The sequence below is a fragment of the Triturus cristatus genome, chromosome 10 (assembly GCF_964204655.1).
Source record: "Triturus cristatus chromosome 10, aTriCri1.1, whole genome shotgun sequence".
NCBI lineage: Eukaryota > Metazoa > Chordata > Amphibia > Caudata > Salamandridae > Triturus > Triturus cristatus.
Window position 1 is genome coordinate 311,144,668 of NC_140593.1, and position 16,870 is coordinate 311,161,537.

General features: G+C 44.0%; 1 protein-coding gene across 5 annotated transcripts in view; it reads right to left on the minus strand.

Annotated features, from left to right (window-relative positions):
• SLC25A40 (solute carrier family 25 member 40) overlaps window positions 1-16,870 on the minus strand; it is a 366,440-nt gene that overhangs the window by 46,378 nt on the left and 303,192 nt on the right. For all 5 annotated transcript variants that reach the window (XM_085631323.1, XM_085631327.1, XM_085631325.1 and 2 more), the window contains one exon: window positions 2,544-2,625. In XM_085631323.1, coding sequence (XP_085487449.1) covers window positions 2,544-2,625 — 82 coding nt within the window. The remainder of the gene's footprint in view (window positions 1-2,543; window positions 2,626-16,870) is intronic.

Sequence of the window (16,870 nt, forward strand, 5' to 3'; positions counted from 1 at the left end):
TCAGGCATGGCACCGAATTTCGGGGAGGCTGTAGCAGTCTAAACCACAAAACTGTGCAGAGTAGGCTGACAGAAAAGGCAGAGCAGGTCGCCAGGGGCAGAATAGTGCCTATGAGCTATGATTCGGTCATCTGAGGCCCTTGAAACGGGTTTAGCATGAGTGCCCAACAGAATATCAAAGAGGGTTTCACCAAAGGGAACGTAGGTTCAGAACTCACCTGGTCCTGACGGAGCACCCCAAGAAGGGGATCAATGGCCACTTCCACAGCAGGAAGCTGCAGAACTATGTTGACTCGTGCAAAATCTGAGCAAATGCCGCTCTAGCCTCCGGAACGAGGCGAGAACAGGCTCGAGGATGGGGAAGAATCAAGGCCACTAGCGTCACCAAGGGCAGAAACCCAATAAAACTCCGGAGAAGGATTAATCATGTGATGACCCACATCACCAAAATACGGGTGCGTCAAGGAGAAAATAGCAGGGGGTTCCTCTAAAAGTGGAGGAAGGTAGCGCGAAGAGGACGGATCAACTGTTCCCGTTCCAGATGTCGATCAGTACCAAAAAGGCGACAACTCGAAGTCAGTGAGGGGAGACAAAGAAGGGATGATTGGTGCAGGCAACGCCAAAGTCGACACCAGCGGATCCAACACAGGCGTCACAGATGGGAACCCCAAAGGGCTGTGTGCCGGAACCAAGACGGAGTCGATCATGGACTCGGCGGGCCTAGCTGACACTGAGGGAGGACCAGCCGGTTAGGAGACAGTTGAGGCCTCACCAACCTATCTGGGGCCAAAAAGAGCACCAGAAGGCGGTTGAGCCAAAAATGGCATGGTAGGAGAGCTAATATTCCCTCATTTGAGCAAGAGTCACCCCAGGCCTGGGAAATACCAGAAGGTGAGGCCCAAATTCTAGCTCTGACTCCGAAATCAAAGGAATAGGAGGCTAATCAGGGACACCGCGTGTACGTGGTAAATTTGGGCAAGACTGAGGCGCCGACTACCAACGATATGACTTACCAGGCAACTGCGAGGACAAAGGACTTCGGGGGCTGGACCCCGAGCAGTCCTCGGAGGAAGACGAGGCCGTCGACCACTGTGTTGCCAACAGCGTCATGTGGCGCTCCTGAAACGTACACAACTGAAGATGAAGACACGAGCCACATTGTTCGAAGTTAGGGTGTGCGCCTAGACACCACATGCAGATAGGATGGGGGTGTGGATCCACGCGGAAAGGAAGAAACTGACGTCAGTGCATCAGACGAGGGCTTATGTGCACTCTGACAACGTCACATCTGATGGATGACATTGTTACGGAGATGCTAAATGGCCTCTACCAACGCGCAGAGGCACTGCTGTAGAAAGATGTCCGGATCCAGTCTGGGGCCTGGGGATAATTCTAAGGAAAGGAATATGCAGCCAGATGTCTCTATCAGATATTTAATCGACATTATGACAGGCATACAAGTAGGGGTATGTAAGAAAATAGGGACTGCTTGCTGCAGGTTTACTCTAGCAAATGATGCAGATAATGGAACTTTGTCAGAGGCAATACCGAAACTGCATAATCTACAAAACAAAATGGTAGATGAAGGAGGTGCCCCAGATAGTTGGTTCAGTGGCAGGCTTTTATCACTGTAATCCTAGATGTTGGGACTGTTAGGGGCTTTGATACCAACAATTGTGATCGTATTACTAATATATTGTGTGGTACAATTAATTCTAGATTGTTGTAGGAGAATAGGTGCAAAGGTGGGAGGGATGTTTTAAATTAGGACACAAACACAAGTAGTAGATTCCCAGGGCAACGTCTATCACCTGGTGCCAAGTACAGACCAAGGTCTAAATGAAGCAGTTGAAATATCAACTAGAGGGGGGAGTGTTGTAGGAAATATAAAAAGATGAACATGCTGCAGAAAATATAAAACACGAGAAAATAGTCATATGCAAATCAGTCTTGACACTGCTCCACATGAGAACAGTCCAGCCCAAACTGCCAGGCCAGGTCAGATACTCCGTTGACCAGAAACAAGCATCCTAGGACCGGTTTCGCTTTCTGAATCCAGTGGCATGACAATCACGGGACCCACATCTGGGCATACCCATCCCACTTTGGGTGACAAATGCTAATAGAACAACTGATGGATGGAATGCTGAACAATGTTAAACACTCAACCCCAGTACAGAGATCTTGGCCTAAATCCATTCTTTTTGTGCTCACCACGCACCCCATGGACTGATTTGTATATGGCTGACTCTAAACTGGGGTGGCAGGTGAGCAAAAAAACTAAGGGACTTTAGGCATCTACTGAAAGAAACTTTGAGAGGGATTCATAGCAAAATGGTGTGAAATGTTGCCCTCTTCTATAATCAAAATAATTATTGAGGCCTTGATAGTTCTGGGCTATGATTACCAAGTGTGGAGGAGAGGATGTATCAGAGCTTTGCAGACATCCTTATTTTTATGGAAGAAACAGTGGTTGTGTGTGTGTGTGTGTGTGTGTAATGGAGGTTTTTGTTTCAACGTGTTTCACCACAAAGGTTCACTTACTACAGAAAACCTCATGTTCTCCAACTTCAATTTGTCTTCGTGTTTTCACCACATCAAATGGCAAAGTAGTAAAAGCTGCAATCTAAAATATAAATTAAAAACAAACAAATAAATGTACATGTATTGATAACATGTGGTCAAGTTCAAGTACTATCCTAACATGTTTCTTTCTGTTCCCTCTATTGTTTGTTAGTGCTTCAGTCATACTTCTAATATTGGAACAGTACATCCTGGACTTCAAGTTAGCAATGAAGTGTAAATGAACATTAAGGCATTTAGCTACTTTCATTCCTCATATGCCACAAAATCAAGTCAAATTAATAGTGATATTAACATAATACAAGTGACATGAAAAATTATCTAAGTAAGCATTATGTCCCCGGTTGGTTTTTTTAGAGGTTGAGTCCCAGACTCCTCTAAGTTTAATTCTAGGGCGCACTGCAGGTGTGTCTCAGTAAGCACTTTGTGGGAGATTAAGATTTATGATGCCATAGTAACATGCTTGAGCTAAATGCAATATTCTCAGATTGGAAATCTTCTGCACCTTGTCTGATCAAAGTTTAAAAGATACAGAAAATGCACCAACCTGCTATTGCATCAGAAAATAGGGTTGCAGTAATTATTTGCTTTCATACCGGGCGACAGTGGTTGAGGCATCACTAGGAGTGGTCTATGTTTTGATGTCTCAAGTTGCAGAAGTGGTCCATTTCAATCCTACTTTCGTGGCAAGGCTTGATATCTCAAACAACTTTCAACACATTGATTCAAACTTTAAATTGTCCATCCAATTCAGGATAAAATAAGTAGGCTGGCGAACTTCCATATTTAGTTCCTTAAACAAAGGCATACCAGAATTTCCAAATAAATTGAGACCCTCTACCAGCAATCAGAATACGTGGATCACCATACGCAAGAAAAACATTTTCAGGAAAAACTGAGTTAACTAACTGTGGGCAAACCAGGCAAAAAAATTACACGTTTTTGTTAAATGGTCCACAACCACTAGATGCACTGCGCAACAATGATGCTTGGGCAACTCAACAATAAAATACATTGACATTGTATGCCTAGGTGGAACAGGCTAAGCTCTCAACAGATCCATGCGTTTACTTTGTGAGTCTTAAATTGAGTGCAGACTAAGTAGGTTTGTACATAGCTTTTAACATCAGCAACTAAAATAGGACACCAAGAAGATCTTCTTATTGCTGACAGAGTATTAGGAATAAGATGTTTTTATTGCTGACATGGCCTTAGCAGAATAATGAAGCCAGTTCACAGTCTGCCATCTTGAATGATCTGATGGTAAATGCACAGCTTTGCTCAAGATAAAAGCCATCTTTTTCATGCCCAATTCCTTGTTCCTCTACCCAAGCCTCTTTGTCTGTAGTCAGACGTTCTGCACATACTTTGGTCAAAAATTCATGTACATTATTCAAAGTAATTGAAAGTTCACACAAACCATTTCGGGACAAGATTAATGGTGGATCTTCAGTCAGTTGATTTTTACTCGCCAAAAGAACTTGCCATGATATAGTATCAGTTTCCTGCTGTTCTTAGACCTTGGCCTATGACTTGGCCTATATAAATCTCACAAATTCATAGTCTGAGAAAAACAAAGTCCATCTGAGTTGCGTAGAGATAAGCGTTTTGGCTGATTTCAAAAGCTGAAAATGTCTCTAGAAGGCCGGAGTCGGCAGCGCGCGCAACGCAAGATGGCCGCCGCATCCTAAGCTCCGTCCTCACCTGCTTCGACGATAGTTTCCCAACGAAAGGGGAATTTAATTGGACCCTTTCTCACACCAGCTTCTCTTTAATGCTCGGGGAGGCTGCAGGTTGAAATTCAGGAGTTGGGTGCCCTCGGGTGAAGCGCTGTAGGCACATTTCTTTTCTCCTCAGGAAGGGCTCCTTTCAACTGCAGGGCTCTATGTGAACTGTGAGGAGGCGGGCATATCTTCCTCAGCACCTCCTCTCTTTAGAGGTTTTCCACTTCTTGGTTTTCTTTGGATTCTTTCACTTTCCCAAGTCCCAAGACAATTCACTATCAAAAGGTTTGGGGTAAATTCAAGCTATTCATATAAACACTGACACAATTTGCTCAGATATTACAAATATTCAGAGAGATATTGCCTCCCTATCTACGAGAGTAGCAGACAATGAGATAAAACACTTTAGTGACAACACTAAAGTTATTACAAATATGGCTCCACTTATTTCTCAGATTGCTTCGCTCCAACGTTCATTATTAGACTTGGAAAATAGAAATAGACAGTAAAAACTACGCATATTTAATGTCCCAGAGAGAGTTGAGGAAGAAGGTTGTCGTCTTTTCTTGGAAAATCTTTTACCTAAACTTTTAAACGTCGAATTTCCAGAACGTTTTGAGACTGATAAAGCTCACAGAATCCCCTCTATTCTTAAACCTCACCAAGTCAAACCGAGACAAATCATTTTTAAAGTTCTTAGACATCATCACCTCCTACTCAAATGGAAGACTGCCCGAGAGATTCCTTCTCTCTTGATTGAAGAAAATAAAGTCTGTATTCACCAGGATGGATTTTGCAAAGGAAACAGTTCAAATAAGACGCCAATTTTCAGATTTGAGGCCACGTCTACGAGAAGCTGAATACAAGTATGGCCTCTTTAATCCTTCGGTTATGCGCATTTGGAAAAATGGTGTCTCCAAGTCTTTTTCCTCACCTTCAGACTTAATACGATTCTTCGACCAGCATGAACCTTTTCTCATGGATTCTCAACCATCCGGAGCTACAGGCTAGCATTACCTCCCCTTATTAAAGGATGTTATTCTTTTTTCTATAGCAGGTGCACATAAGGTGGTTACTCTTGCTTTGTACCTCCATCTCCACTGTTTTATTGATATGAGGTCTTGGAGATGGACTTATTTATATGTTGATTGTCTTGTTTTGTCTTTATGTGGGCTACTTTCTTTTTTTCTCCGTTTGCCTTTATCCTTTTTCTGCTATTTTTAAGTTAATATGTCAATGTCACAAAAGTTACTAATTGCTTCCTTAAATGCCAATGGTTTGAGACACCCAGTTAAAAGGCAGAAAATGTTAGAATATCTAAAAAAAAAAAGTCTAATGAAGATATCTGTTTTTTGCAAGAAACGCATGTGGATGATAAAATGTTACATACTATGTCCAAGGGATTGTTAGGGTTTATAGTTTCATCTCCTGCTGCAAAACGTAAAAATTGGGTAACTATACTTTTCTCTCGCAGAGCTAATGTACAACTTATATCTCACCACCATGACCCAGATGGTAGATTTGTTTATGCTCAAATCAAAATTGACAGACTTATTTTAAACTTTGTCAATATACACGCTCCTACATCTGATGATCCTGTCTTTTGGTCATATGTTTCTGCTGAAATACTAAAAATAGTTAACATGTCCCTTATAGTGGGTGATGATTTTAATCTCATCAGGGATCCTTTGTTGGGCTGTTCCTCTGCATTTAAATTTTGGCCTAAAAAATTGTTCCTTGGTTTGAAATCTCTTCTTTCTGTTACTAAGTTGGTTGATTTCTGGAGATTGGAACATCCTACAGACAAAGAATTAACTTTTTATTCTAATGCCCATTCTTCTTTTTCTAGGAATGATCACCTAATGACTTCACATATTTTATGCCACATGAGGACTAGTGAGTCTGTTATACAGCCTATTACGGTTTCTGATCATGCCCCAATTTCTTTTTCCTTATGTATTTCCGACTCTCATACTCCTATTAAAAGATGGAGAATGAACTCTGACGTAGTTCTTAATCCAACTAATTCTAAAAAAAAATTGGCTCAGCCATTAGTGAATATTTTTCTAATAATATTCCATGTGATACCTCCAAAATTGTCGATTAGGATGCTTTTAAAGCATATATTCGAGGAGTTACAATTTCTATTATGGCACATGAGAATAAATCATTTTACACCAACCTCGCCAAATTAGAAAAGCATATAGCAACTGGGAAAAGACTTTTCATTTAATCTCGAGACCCACAATGTAAGTGCCAACTTCAGAAATTATAGATACGAACATAATTGCATCTTAGTAAAAGAGCAGGTTTACCTATTTCAAAAGAAAAATATAACTTTTTAATTTTAATTCAAACAAATCGGACCGACTATTAGCTAACCCTATACGCATTGAGCGTGACAGAACTCAAATTCCAGCCATCAAAACAAATAATGGTACTCTATTAACAGATGTTGAGGAAATACTGAGAGTTCTTATCCTTTTACCATGAACCTCTCGCTCTTCAAAATAATGTAATCATGGACTTCCTTAATACTTGTCAACTACCTCAGGTTACTGACATTGATAGATTAACTTTAGAAAATCCCATCGATATTCAAGAAATAATTGCAGCCATTTGTGCACTACACCCCAATAAAACACCTGGCCCGATGGTATTCCGGCTAAATTTTACAAATGTTTTCAAGAACAATTATTCAGCGTACTTCCATGATGGGGGGCTCTTTCAATGAAGCCACTATCATTGTACTCCCCATGCCTAATAAAGATCCTACTTTAGCATCAAATTATCTTCCCATAGCTCTAATTAATCATAACTGTAAAATATATGCCAAAATCTTAGCAAATAGATTATCTCCCTTGCTTGCCACCATTATTCAACCTGACCAGACTGGGTTCATGAAAGGTAGACTGTCAGCCCATAACACTTGCTTACTTTGTCATGCCTTGTCTCTTGCTAAAGACACCAGCTGTCCAGTTGGTGTGTTGGCCTTGGATGCAGAAAAGGCATTTGATAAGGTGAACTGGCAATTTTTATTTAATACTTTGGAAGTTTTTCGATTTGGGTCTATTTTTATCACTATGTTTAAAGCATTGTATTCGGCACCCTCAGCCTAAATTTGTGTCAATGGTGCTGGTTCTTCCCCATTCCGTTTATATAGAGGTAAACGTCAACGGTGTCCATTATCTCCTTTACTATTTCTTATTGCTATATTACCCCTCTTGTGTTCTCTCCGCATTAGTGATAAATACACAGGTGTTATTTTGAAAAATACTAACATTAAAATTTCTGCATACGCTGATGTATTATTAGATGTTAATGATCACCTTACCTCCGTACCGATTATTCTTAATATCATTCATAAATATGCTGAAATTTCTGGATATTCCCTGAATACTAATAAAACAGTTTTTTCCATTAAATTTTTTTTGTAATTCTACAATGTTGGAAAATACCGATATAGTGTGGCCTCCAAAAAAAAATCAAATATCTAGGCATAACATTTACTGATTCGGTTAAAAGTACAGTTTAAACCAATTGTTCCACAATTTTAGCTAGTACCAGAGAGCAACTGGTTAGATGGTGTAATCTCCATGCTACCCCTTTCTTTTCCCTCTACTTTTTATTTAAAAATATATACACTATTTGCTAAAAACGCTAAGCTTGCCCTTTTATCATTTGATGGAAGATTCTCTACTGCTATTACATCTACTGAGAAAGTTTCTCTTTGGTTCAATTCCAAATTCCAATATCGTAAACATTTTTCATTTGGGATTTATGGATCGTTGCTTGTATTTTCTTTGTTGCGGATATATGTCAAGATTGTATGTTTTACTCATTTGATGATCTTCAAGCTAAATTAAATTTACCTTTATCTGACTTTTCCAAATACTCATTACTATGCAACACTGTTCTTAATGCATATCCACAACTGCTTCCTATGCCTCATTCCTCCGGTATTGAATTTTATATTGTGTTCATTAATACAGAACATATAGCCTCTAAATTCTATAAAACACTTTCTACTCCTATTTCCTCCTTCACACATCTTACTCAGAAATGGTCACCATACATACATTTTCAACTCTCTAATGTGTCATGGAAGGATATTTGGAAGTCCAACTCTGCTAGTTATCTCCCGGCTACTCTCATACAAACTAATATTTATCTGCTTTATCAATGCTTTTGGTCTCCCGACAAATTATTCAAAGCTAAACTTTTAGACACTCCAAACTGTTGCCATTGTCATTCTGCGACTGGAGATTTACACCATTTATTCTACAACTGTCCTATTATTTATCAGTTCTTGTCATACATATGGAGTATCATAACTCGGATCCTTAAGATCCAAACACCTTTATCTTTCCCTATTCTAATCTTTAAATCCTCTCTACTTAAGTCTACATTTATCTCCTAGGGATTGTAAACTTTTGGACTTCCTTATTTGTACTACACTCAAATCTGTCACTTCTAATTGGAAAGATGCTAATTACTTTCAGTTAATGCTTTGTGGGAACGGATTATTTTCTTTAGATTTTAGACGCGGGCAATGCTCATTTCCACGTACTCCTAATGATTCATCTACTTCCAGGTCTAACATGAGGTCTAGCCTTGATTCATATATTATTGTCTGTTCTTCAATTTAAAGCATGAATTTTAGTCTTCACTAGTCAATATAAGTTCAATGTAGCCCCCTTTTTGTTTTTATTATCTCTTTTAATGCAATAGTTTTTGATAGAAGTATTATATTTTGATGCAAATGGATGTTTATATTCCTTGTATTTGTGATGCATTTTACAAATCACAGTTCGGTGATAAAAAAATAAAATATCTTTTAAAAGGCCAAAAGTTCCTTGCCAATGATGGGATAATTTAACGCTGGTGAAACGTTCCTGGAAAAGAAAGCTAATCCAACTACCTGCCCAGTATTTGGATTTGATGGTGACAAAACACCTCCCAAAGCATAAGTAGCATCTGTCTCAATAATAAAAGAACAAAAGTGTGGCGCTAGACAAATGTTCTCTCAAAAAACCAAACGACTGCTCTGTGTCTCTTTAACGAACAAAAGTGTTTCCCATCCGTAGTAACTTATTGATTGGTCTGTCCAATAAAAATAGCAAAGCCCAAAAAACCCTCTGTATTTCTTTAACTGAAGTTTGTGTAAACCATTGCACAATTGCTGCTATTTTCTGCTCATTCATCTTAATGCCTTCAGGTGTAATTGTTAATCAAAATAATCTACTGTAGTGGTGGTGTGTCATAGGCATTTATTCATCTTAGCACGAAGATGGTGCTCTCAAACAGCTATTAAAACACCCACTCCTCCATTTTATTCAGATGGACAACTTTTCTCAGGGGGTACACGAAATAATACAACTATACTGACAATAGTCAGAATTCAATTGAACCAGCCAGTGCATACCCAAAATTACTTTAACCGGAGGGCCATCCATCAAATCAAAACAGTTTCACACGATGATTTCGGAAACAAAGCAGAGAAATCATTTGCTCATGAAATCTCAGTAAACGTGAGTAGACAGTAGAATCACCCACTGTCCAAGACTGGACTACTAGAACGTTTGCCTCTTTTAAATGATATTCTGATAAATGATGGTCCAACTGTACCTCTAACTCTATGAACTCTTCAAACTTAATAGGTGGAGCAACCACCTGCCTCAAGGCATCTTTCAACTCCCTTTGAAGACCTTGATAAAATAAAGATGCCTTTTCTGCTTCTGGCCAACCAGTCTCAAATGCTATTCAATTCAACGTGGTAATATACCTCAGTTGTTCTTAATGGGTTATTTTAAATTTAGCAAATCAATTCCAAGGAGAGAGCAAGTGACTTTGATCAAACAATTTACCCACCTGATCAAACGAAAAGCAGAAAAAATATAAAGCAAAGGTTTGTTTCTCTCTACAAGCGCTATACATTAATTAGCTGTATAGCAACTCAAATATTACAGAACACATTCTGGTGTAATCATCTAGGAGGGCCACACAATTGCACTGAAAAATGCAATTGACACTGTTAAGGAACAATGCACATTTTCTTTTTTTTTTTACAACAAAATTGTATTTTCAACAGCCAAAAGACGCCTGATAGGGTGCTACACCAGACCAGCAATAAGTACATAATACAAATACTGATGTCGACATTTTGTATCCAGTTATACAATGGAGAATCATGAGCATAACAACCTGTCGTAACAACAAATTACAGAAGTGCCATCAATCTACAATAAGTATAAAGCATAGAAGGACCGTCCATGATTGAGAAGTCTGCATTGCCACCATATGTAAATCCCCACATAACAACTATGTTCACATCACTCTGTTGTTGGATCAGAAATGGGCTCTAAATAAATCCTCCGGAAGTCCGCCCATCTCTCCCATATCTTTGGATGTTTCTGAGGACAGCTTGAGCAGCAAAAATAGGTATCTCCAGCCCCATACAGAAATCTAGGCCCTTTTTCCAAACCCCTATGGAGGCGTCTTTCCATTTTTCGCGATGTCACACTTTGCAAGTGTGAGGCCTAGTAGCAGTAGGTGTCGTTTGTATACGTTTCCCCCAATGTCATCAGTAATGTGTGAGAGGGTCAATCTGGGCGTGTGGGGGATGGCCTACCCCAGTACCCACGATAAACACCTTGCCAAAAATTTGAAAGAGATATACATGACCATACTGTGTGAAGGAAGGTACCGTCGGCTGCACGGAACCTCAAACAAAGCGGAGAGGCAATGAGTCCTGTCCGCCAGAGCCGTTGTCTCGTTTAATACACCCGGTGTAGGTATTTAAACTGTATATATTGGAGTCATGTTGAGATGGCAGCACCACGTGGGGACACAAGCGCCTCAGTCCAATCTTCGTCGTCCAGTGGGCCCAGGTCAGCCTGCCAGGCCTCTCGTGTGTTGGAAAGTGTTGTGTGACTATTAGTGACAAGCGTGCAATAGATTTTGGCAATCTTGTGCTCCCCCAATTCTCCAATGAACACCTTAGCCTCAAGAGGGCTAAACTCGGGTATGGATTCCTCCAATGCCAAATATGGCGAGAAGGCATGATGGAACTGCAGATATTTGCAGAATTGCGACCGAGGCATCGCATACTCTTGCTGCAGCTCTTGTAAGGACTTCAGAGTCTGTCCATGAAGGACATCCCCAACGGTGGAAATGCCTATTTTATCCCATCCGAAAAAGCCTGGGAGACCAGCCAGTTGCTGCAGGAGTCCATCACCCCAAAGGGGGGGCTTCTTTCTTTATTTTGCCCAACCACCCCAATTGCCAGAGAGTGTGCTTCCAGAGTATAAAGACCGTGGCAGTCGCCAGGGGCAATGCCTTCAGGGCAGCGCCCGCATACAAGAGAGAGTGCAAATATTGGGTGCCCATCAGCCATTGCTCAACCGCATAGGTGGGATCTGACCTATCCCCGTACCACCAGTCATTTAAAATTAGTAAGTGTGAGACCGCATAGTATGCTTCGATATCGGGCGTTGCCAATCCACAGCAATAGGTTGATTGAAAACAGGTCTTCAAAGCAAACCGGGCTGACCCACCTCCCCAGAGAAAGTGTTGAAGTGTAGCGTTGAGTTGTGTAAACCAGCTAGGGGGGATTAGATAGGGATGATTTTGAAGCTGGTTCAATATTCAAGGAAAGGAAACCATCTTTAAAGATGGCACACCTACCAAACAAAGAAAGGGCTATATGTGACCAAATGAGAGTCTACTCTCTGATCTGTACCCAAAGCTGTGCTAAATTTCTTTCCCAGGACAAAGGATGTGAGTCAGCCAAGAAGACCCCAAGATATTTGAAGCCGTCCGACACCACCGCGACCTCTTCGGACCATTGACGAAGTTGTCCTTTATTGCGTAAGGGCCATAGAAATAATTTACGTGGGTTCATATACAGTCCTGAGGTCTCGCCAAAGATCTGCATGATCCTGAGAAGTCGAGGCCCAGAGCGATCCTGACCTGTAAGGAAAAATAGTACGTCGTCTGCATACAATGCTATACGATCCGACGTCGCCCCAGGCCACTCAAATCACCGGTACTGAGCGTTGATCCACATCCATGCCGCAAGAGACTCCATAGCGAGCGGGCAGAAGTATGGGGAGAGGGGGCATCGCGTCCAACAGAAAAGGTATTTGTGACAGAGTCAGCCACCCAGACCGACGCAGTAATATCAGTGTATAAGAGTACCATATATCTCAAGAGACGAGGACCAAGATTATGGCGGTTCAACAGCGCAAACAGGTACGTCCAACTTAAAGAGTCGAAGGTCCTATCTCTGTCCGCCAGCAAGAGAGCAGCAGGTTCACCCAATCTATCTACCGAAGCAATTGCGTTATGCGCATGTCGGATGTTATGTCGCGTAGCGTGACCCAGCATTAATCCTGCCTGATCAGAATGGACTAAATCTAAGACATGTGGGACTATACGATTGGCTATAATTTTGGCAAGAAGCTTTGCCTCAACATTAAGGCGAGATATCAGGCGAAAGGAGGAGTGAAGTTCAGGGGGTCTACCCGGCTTCTGACAGATTACAATCTCTGCATGTCGCCAATCTGCTGGAAAACACCGACTGTCAAAACTGGCCTGAAGAGTGGCGAGGTAAGGAGCCATTAGGAGGGACTGATTTTTTTTAATGAAATTCGCAGGGGAAACCGTTGGGGACTGGAGCTGTACCCGAGCACATCCCAGCAAGTGCCTCCTGGACCTACACAGTCGTAATCGGACATCTAGTTCTCCCTAGTCTGGTCTGTGAGGGCGCGGGGAGGCAGGTCATCAATGAACTGCTGTTTCACGAGGGGCGTACAGCTTTGCATAGTAAGTCGCGAAACTGGCGGCGACCCGGGAATGGTCCGTGAGTACATTTCCGTGGGGATCATGCACACATGAGATAGAAACAGGGCAGAGCTCTCTCTGACAAAGGCGGTGAAGCAAGGCCCTCGACATGTCACCCCACTGATATATTCTGCTCCGAGTAGCCAACCAGGCAGCCCGGGCCTCAGCCATCAATTTCCCGGCATACACCTGTTGGATATAAAGGAATTGTCTGCATGAATCATATCCATTTACCTCCCGGCACGAGTGCTCCGCAGCCACCAGCTGGGACTCTAGTCATCCGCTCCCAACGCAGCACCGTGCAGAAAGTGATGTCTATCCCTCGTATCGTGGGTTTCATCGCCTCCCATAAAGTCACAGGTGAGTCTACCAATCTAACATTGCGTAGAAAATATTCTGTTAGGGATGTGTGTATATGTGACCGATACTTGTCATCCAGCAGGAGCCACGGTGAAAGGTGCCAAAGGAAGGGAGGGTGCATAGTATCTAGTCTCAGGTCTAGCTGTAGTGAGGAGTGATCAGAAAGGCCCCAGGGCAGGAGTTCGGCTGCCGCCAGGCTATGTGTGTGTGCAGCTGATAAGAAAATATGATCTATGCGGGAGAAGGAGCCATGGACGCAGAAAAAATAAGTGTAGCCCAACTCAGTGGGGTGCAGCCATCTCCAAGAGTCCACCCAATCCAACCCCCGAAGCAAGGTCCCGAGTTTAGACTCACGGGTCTCGACCAGGTTCACAGTAGCCCGCCACCTATCAAAAGAAGGACATATTGTGTTGTTCCAATCGCCCCCAACCAGGGTCAGTCCCAGAGGAATCTCCACCCAAAGCCGCAGCAAGCGTTCGGTCAGGTTCCATGTAAGGGGTGGGGGGTGGGGCATAGACACTCCCCAGGACAAATAACTTGCAATGTAATGATCCTGTAGCGACCACATATCAACCCTGCAGGTCGGTCCACTTTTTACCGTGGACGAAGGAAACTCTATGGTGAATTAATATTGCTACACCACGTGAACTCCTAGTGAAGCCAGAGTGGAAGATCTTAACAAAACCAAAGCGTGTTAAGCAATAAAGTTTATTGCCAAGCAGAGGCGTCTCTTGAAGGAATAGAATATCTGCACCATATTGTTTACCTTGGCGCAATACTGCCCCTCTGTTGACCTTATCCAGCAATCCGTACATTCCAGCTGATAACTTGGAGCCATCTCTCAACCAACTCGGACATAACGATAATCTGGGCAGACATCATTGGATACATGTGGGGAACCAATTGCAAAGAGCATGGGTTTTGCTACAGCTACAGAGTGGACATATGTATGGCACTTAGAAACAAAAAACTGGAAAAAAACAACATCTAATCCCAATACCTAAAATCGTAGAAGCACCTGTCGCAGCATGAGAGGACCCCAGGCCCCAACGGGGGTCTAGAGCTCCCAGCCAATGGATCCCTAAATTGCAACCCCTTGACGCGGCAATATTTCAGGGTCTAGGAAAAGCAATTGGAAGTGTAGCCCATAAGTAAATGCCATCAATCACTAAATCCAGTTAGTTCATGTGCAGGAGCTTCCCATGTCAGACAGCGCGGGTCATATATGTGATTTATTACGAGATTTGGAGTGTTTTTTCGATAGAGATTGCTGGCGCTGTTCGCCTTGGGTCTGAGACAGCTCCTGGTTCGGCCCGCCAGAGGACGAGTCAGAGTAGAGTCTGGGTGGAGTGTGTGGAGGTAGTTTGACATGTTCATCGGTCCACGCAAAGACCTCTTCAGGGGAGTTGGAAAAGTATGTCCGCTCGTTAAACAATATCCATAGCCTGGCCGAGAACAGCAAGGAGTATTGGACCTTAAGATGTCTCACTCTGGCCTTCGCCTCGGTAAAAGATTGTCTGCGCTGCTGCACCATTCTGGTGTAATCCGGGAATATCATAATCTTTGGTGAAGCAAACATCAGAAGGTCTTTGAGTCTGGCCTGCTGTAAGATGAGGTCTCTGTCTTTAAGGTTTAGGAATCGCTCGATCACTGGTCTGGGTCTCGTGCCCGGTGGCAGTTTCTGTAGCAAGGCTCGGTGCGCGCGTTCAATGACAAAGCAGGAAGACAGAACACCCGGAGGAAGCCAGTCCGTCAGCCATTTGGCCAGAAAGTCAGCCACATCTCTACGCTCGCACCCCTCCGGAATGCCAACAAAGCGTAGATTATTGCAGCGGGTGCATCCCTCCGCGTCCTCCGCCTGCGTTGCTAACCCCTTGGCGATGGATTCTAAGGCCGAGACCCTTGTGATCGATTTCACTGCAGTGGATATGCTGGACTCGGTCTCCGTGATACGCTGTACGGCGTTGCGGAGGTCTTGTCTGAGGAGCATCACATCAGAACCCACCGCCCCAATCTTGGCATCGCGCATGTCGCGGGACTTCGTGATAGCAGCCAACAGAGCGGCGTTGTCAGGCATCTTCGTCTGTGCATCACCCGATGCAAGGGACGGTTGTGCCCGTAAACTTGTCCAAGGTACTCTGTCGGGCCGAAGAACCAGAATTTTTATCCTTAGACATGATGTGGTATTGCCCTGTACGTCAGGCCGTGCCAGTCCAACAAGCAGCAGGAGAGCAGAGCCAAAGGGGTGCACGACGACAGGACCCAGGGAGGTGGGTGACCTCGAGGTACAAGGTGAGAAAGCCACCAATGCCAGGGCCCCAACCAGGCAATGTGTCTACATAAATAACCCAGTTCAGTAGGGGGCCAATGCACTGACTACAGATGGCCATGGCTATGATGCCTCAGTAGCTTCAGGCCGATATCAAGAACCAGAACCCACCTCGCAGACCAAGCCCCAAGCAGTACCTCCGGCAAATCCCTCCAGCATCGGCCCTCCAAGAACACTGCAGCGGCGGGCTAGGACAGACCCACCACAACACAAAGGGCCAGGTAGGCAGGGACAGGCTCTGCCTCGGTGCTATGCATCATGGGGCCCAAGGGCAGCAGTAAAGTGAGCGACACATAGGGCAGGACCAATAAGGACGGAAGGCAGCACGCCGTGGCCCGCAACGGCCGCCGAGTCAGCACCAGGCGCCCCCACAGGTCATCTGCAAGCGCCCAATGGCGGCAGCGCAGCAGTTCAAGGGGCCTGACTCCACCGCAGTAGGCCGCTAGCGCACCGGCCCTGCCTCACCCCACAAAGCTCTGCAGTCACCGCCAGCAGGTGGAGCTTTTATGCCGCTCACTCACCCCGCTGTGGGGGACCCCCATCCCAACGAGGCAGGCAGCACACAAAGGCAGGTCCAGGAAGTGCCACGTCCTCATGTGACCGTCGAGGCAGAGAGACACCGCAGCCCCGCAAGAGGGAAGGAGGCCCTGCGCGGTCCACTGCAGTCGCCGTCTCTCTCAACATGCCCCCAGGACAGGAGAATGCTGGGGCAGCTGCCGAGTTTCAATGCGGCAGGCAAAGAGGCGCCACCTCTCCGCCTCCAAGACGCGGCACAGGGAGCAACTCCCACGGCAACCAGCCTAGGCCCGTTCGGCAATGCCCACCATGCAAGTGCGAGGACTCCCAGGCCACAGATCACCCGAGGGTTCGGGAAGCTGCCAGACAAACAAGGCAGCTTGCGATCAGGTTCCCTGGCTCTGCTCAGCTAGTAGATCCCGGCCCACGAAGTATGACATACAAGAGCTGATAAGATGGCAGGATAATCACCGGATTAATGAGGGCTAAGAGGAGCCCGTCTAAACCAAGTCCAC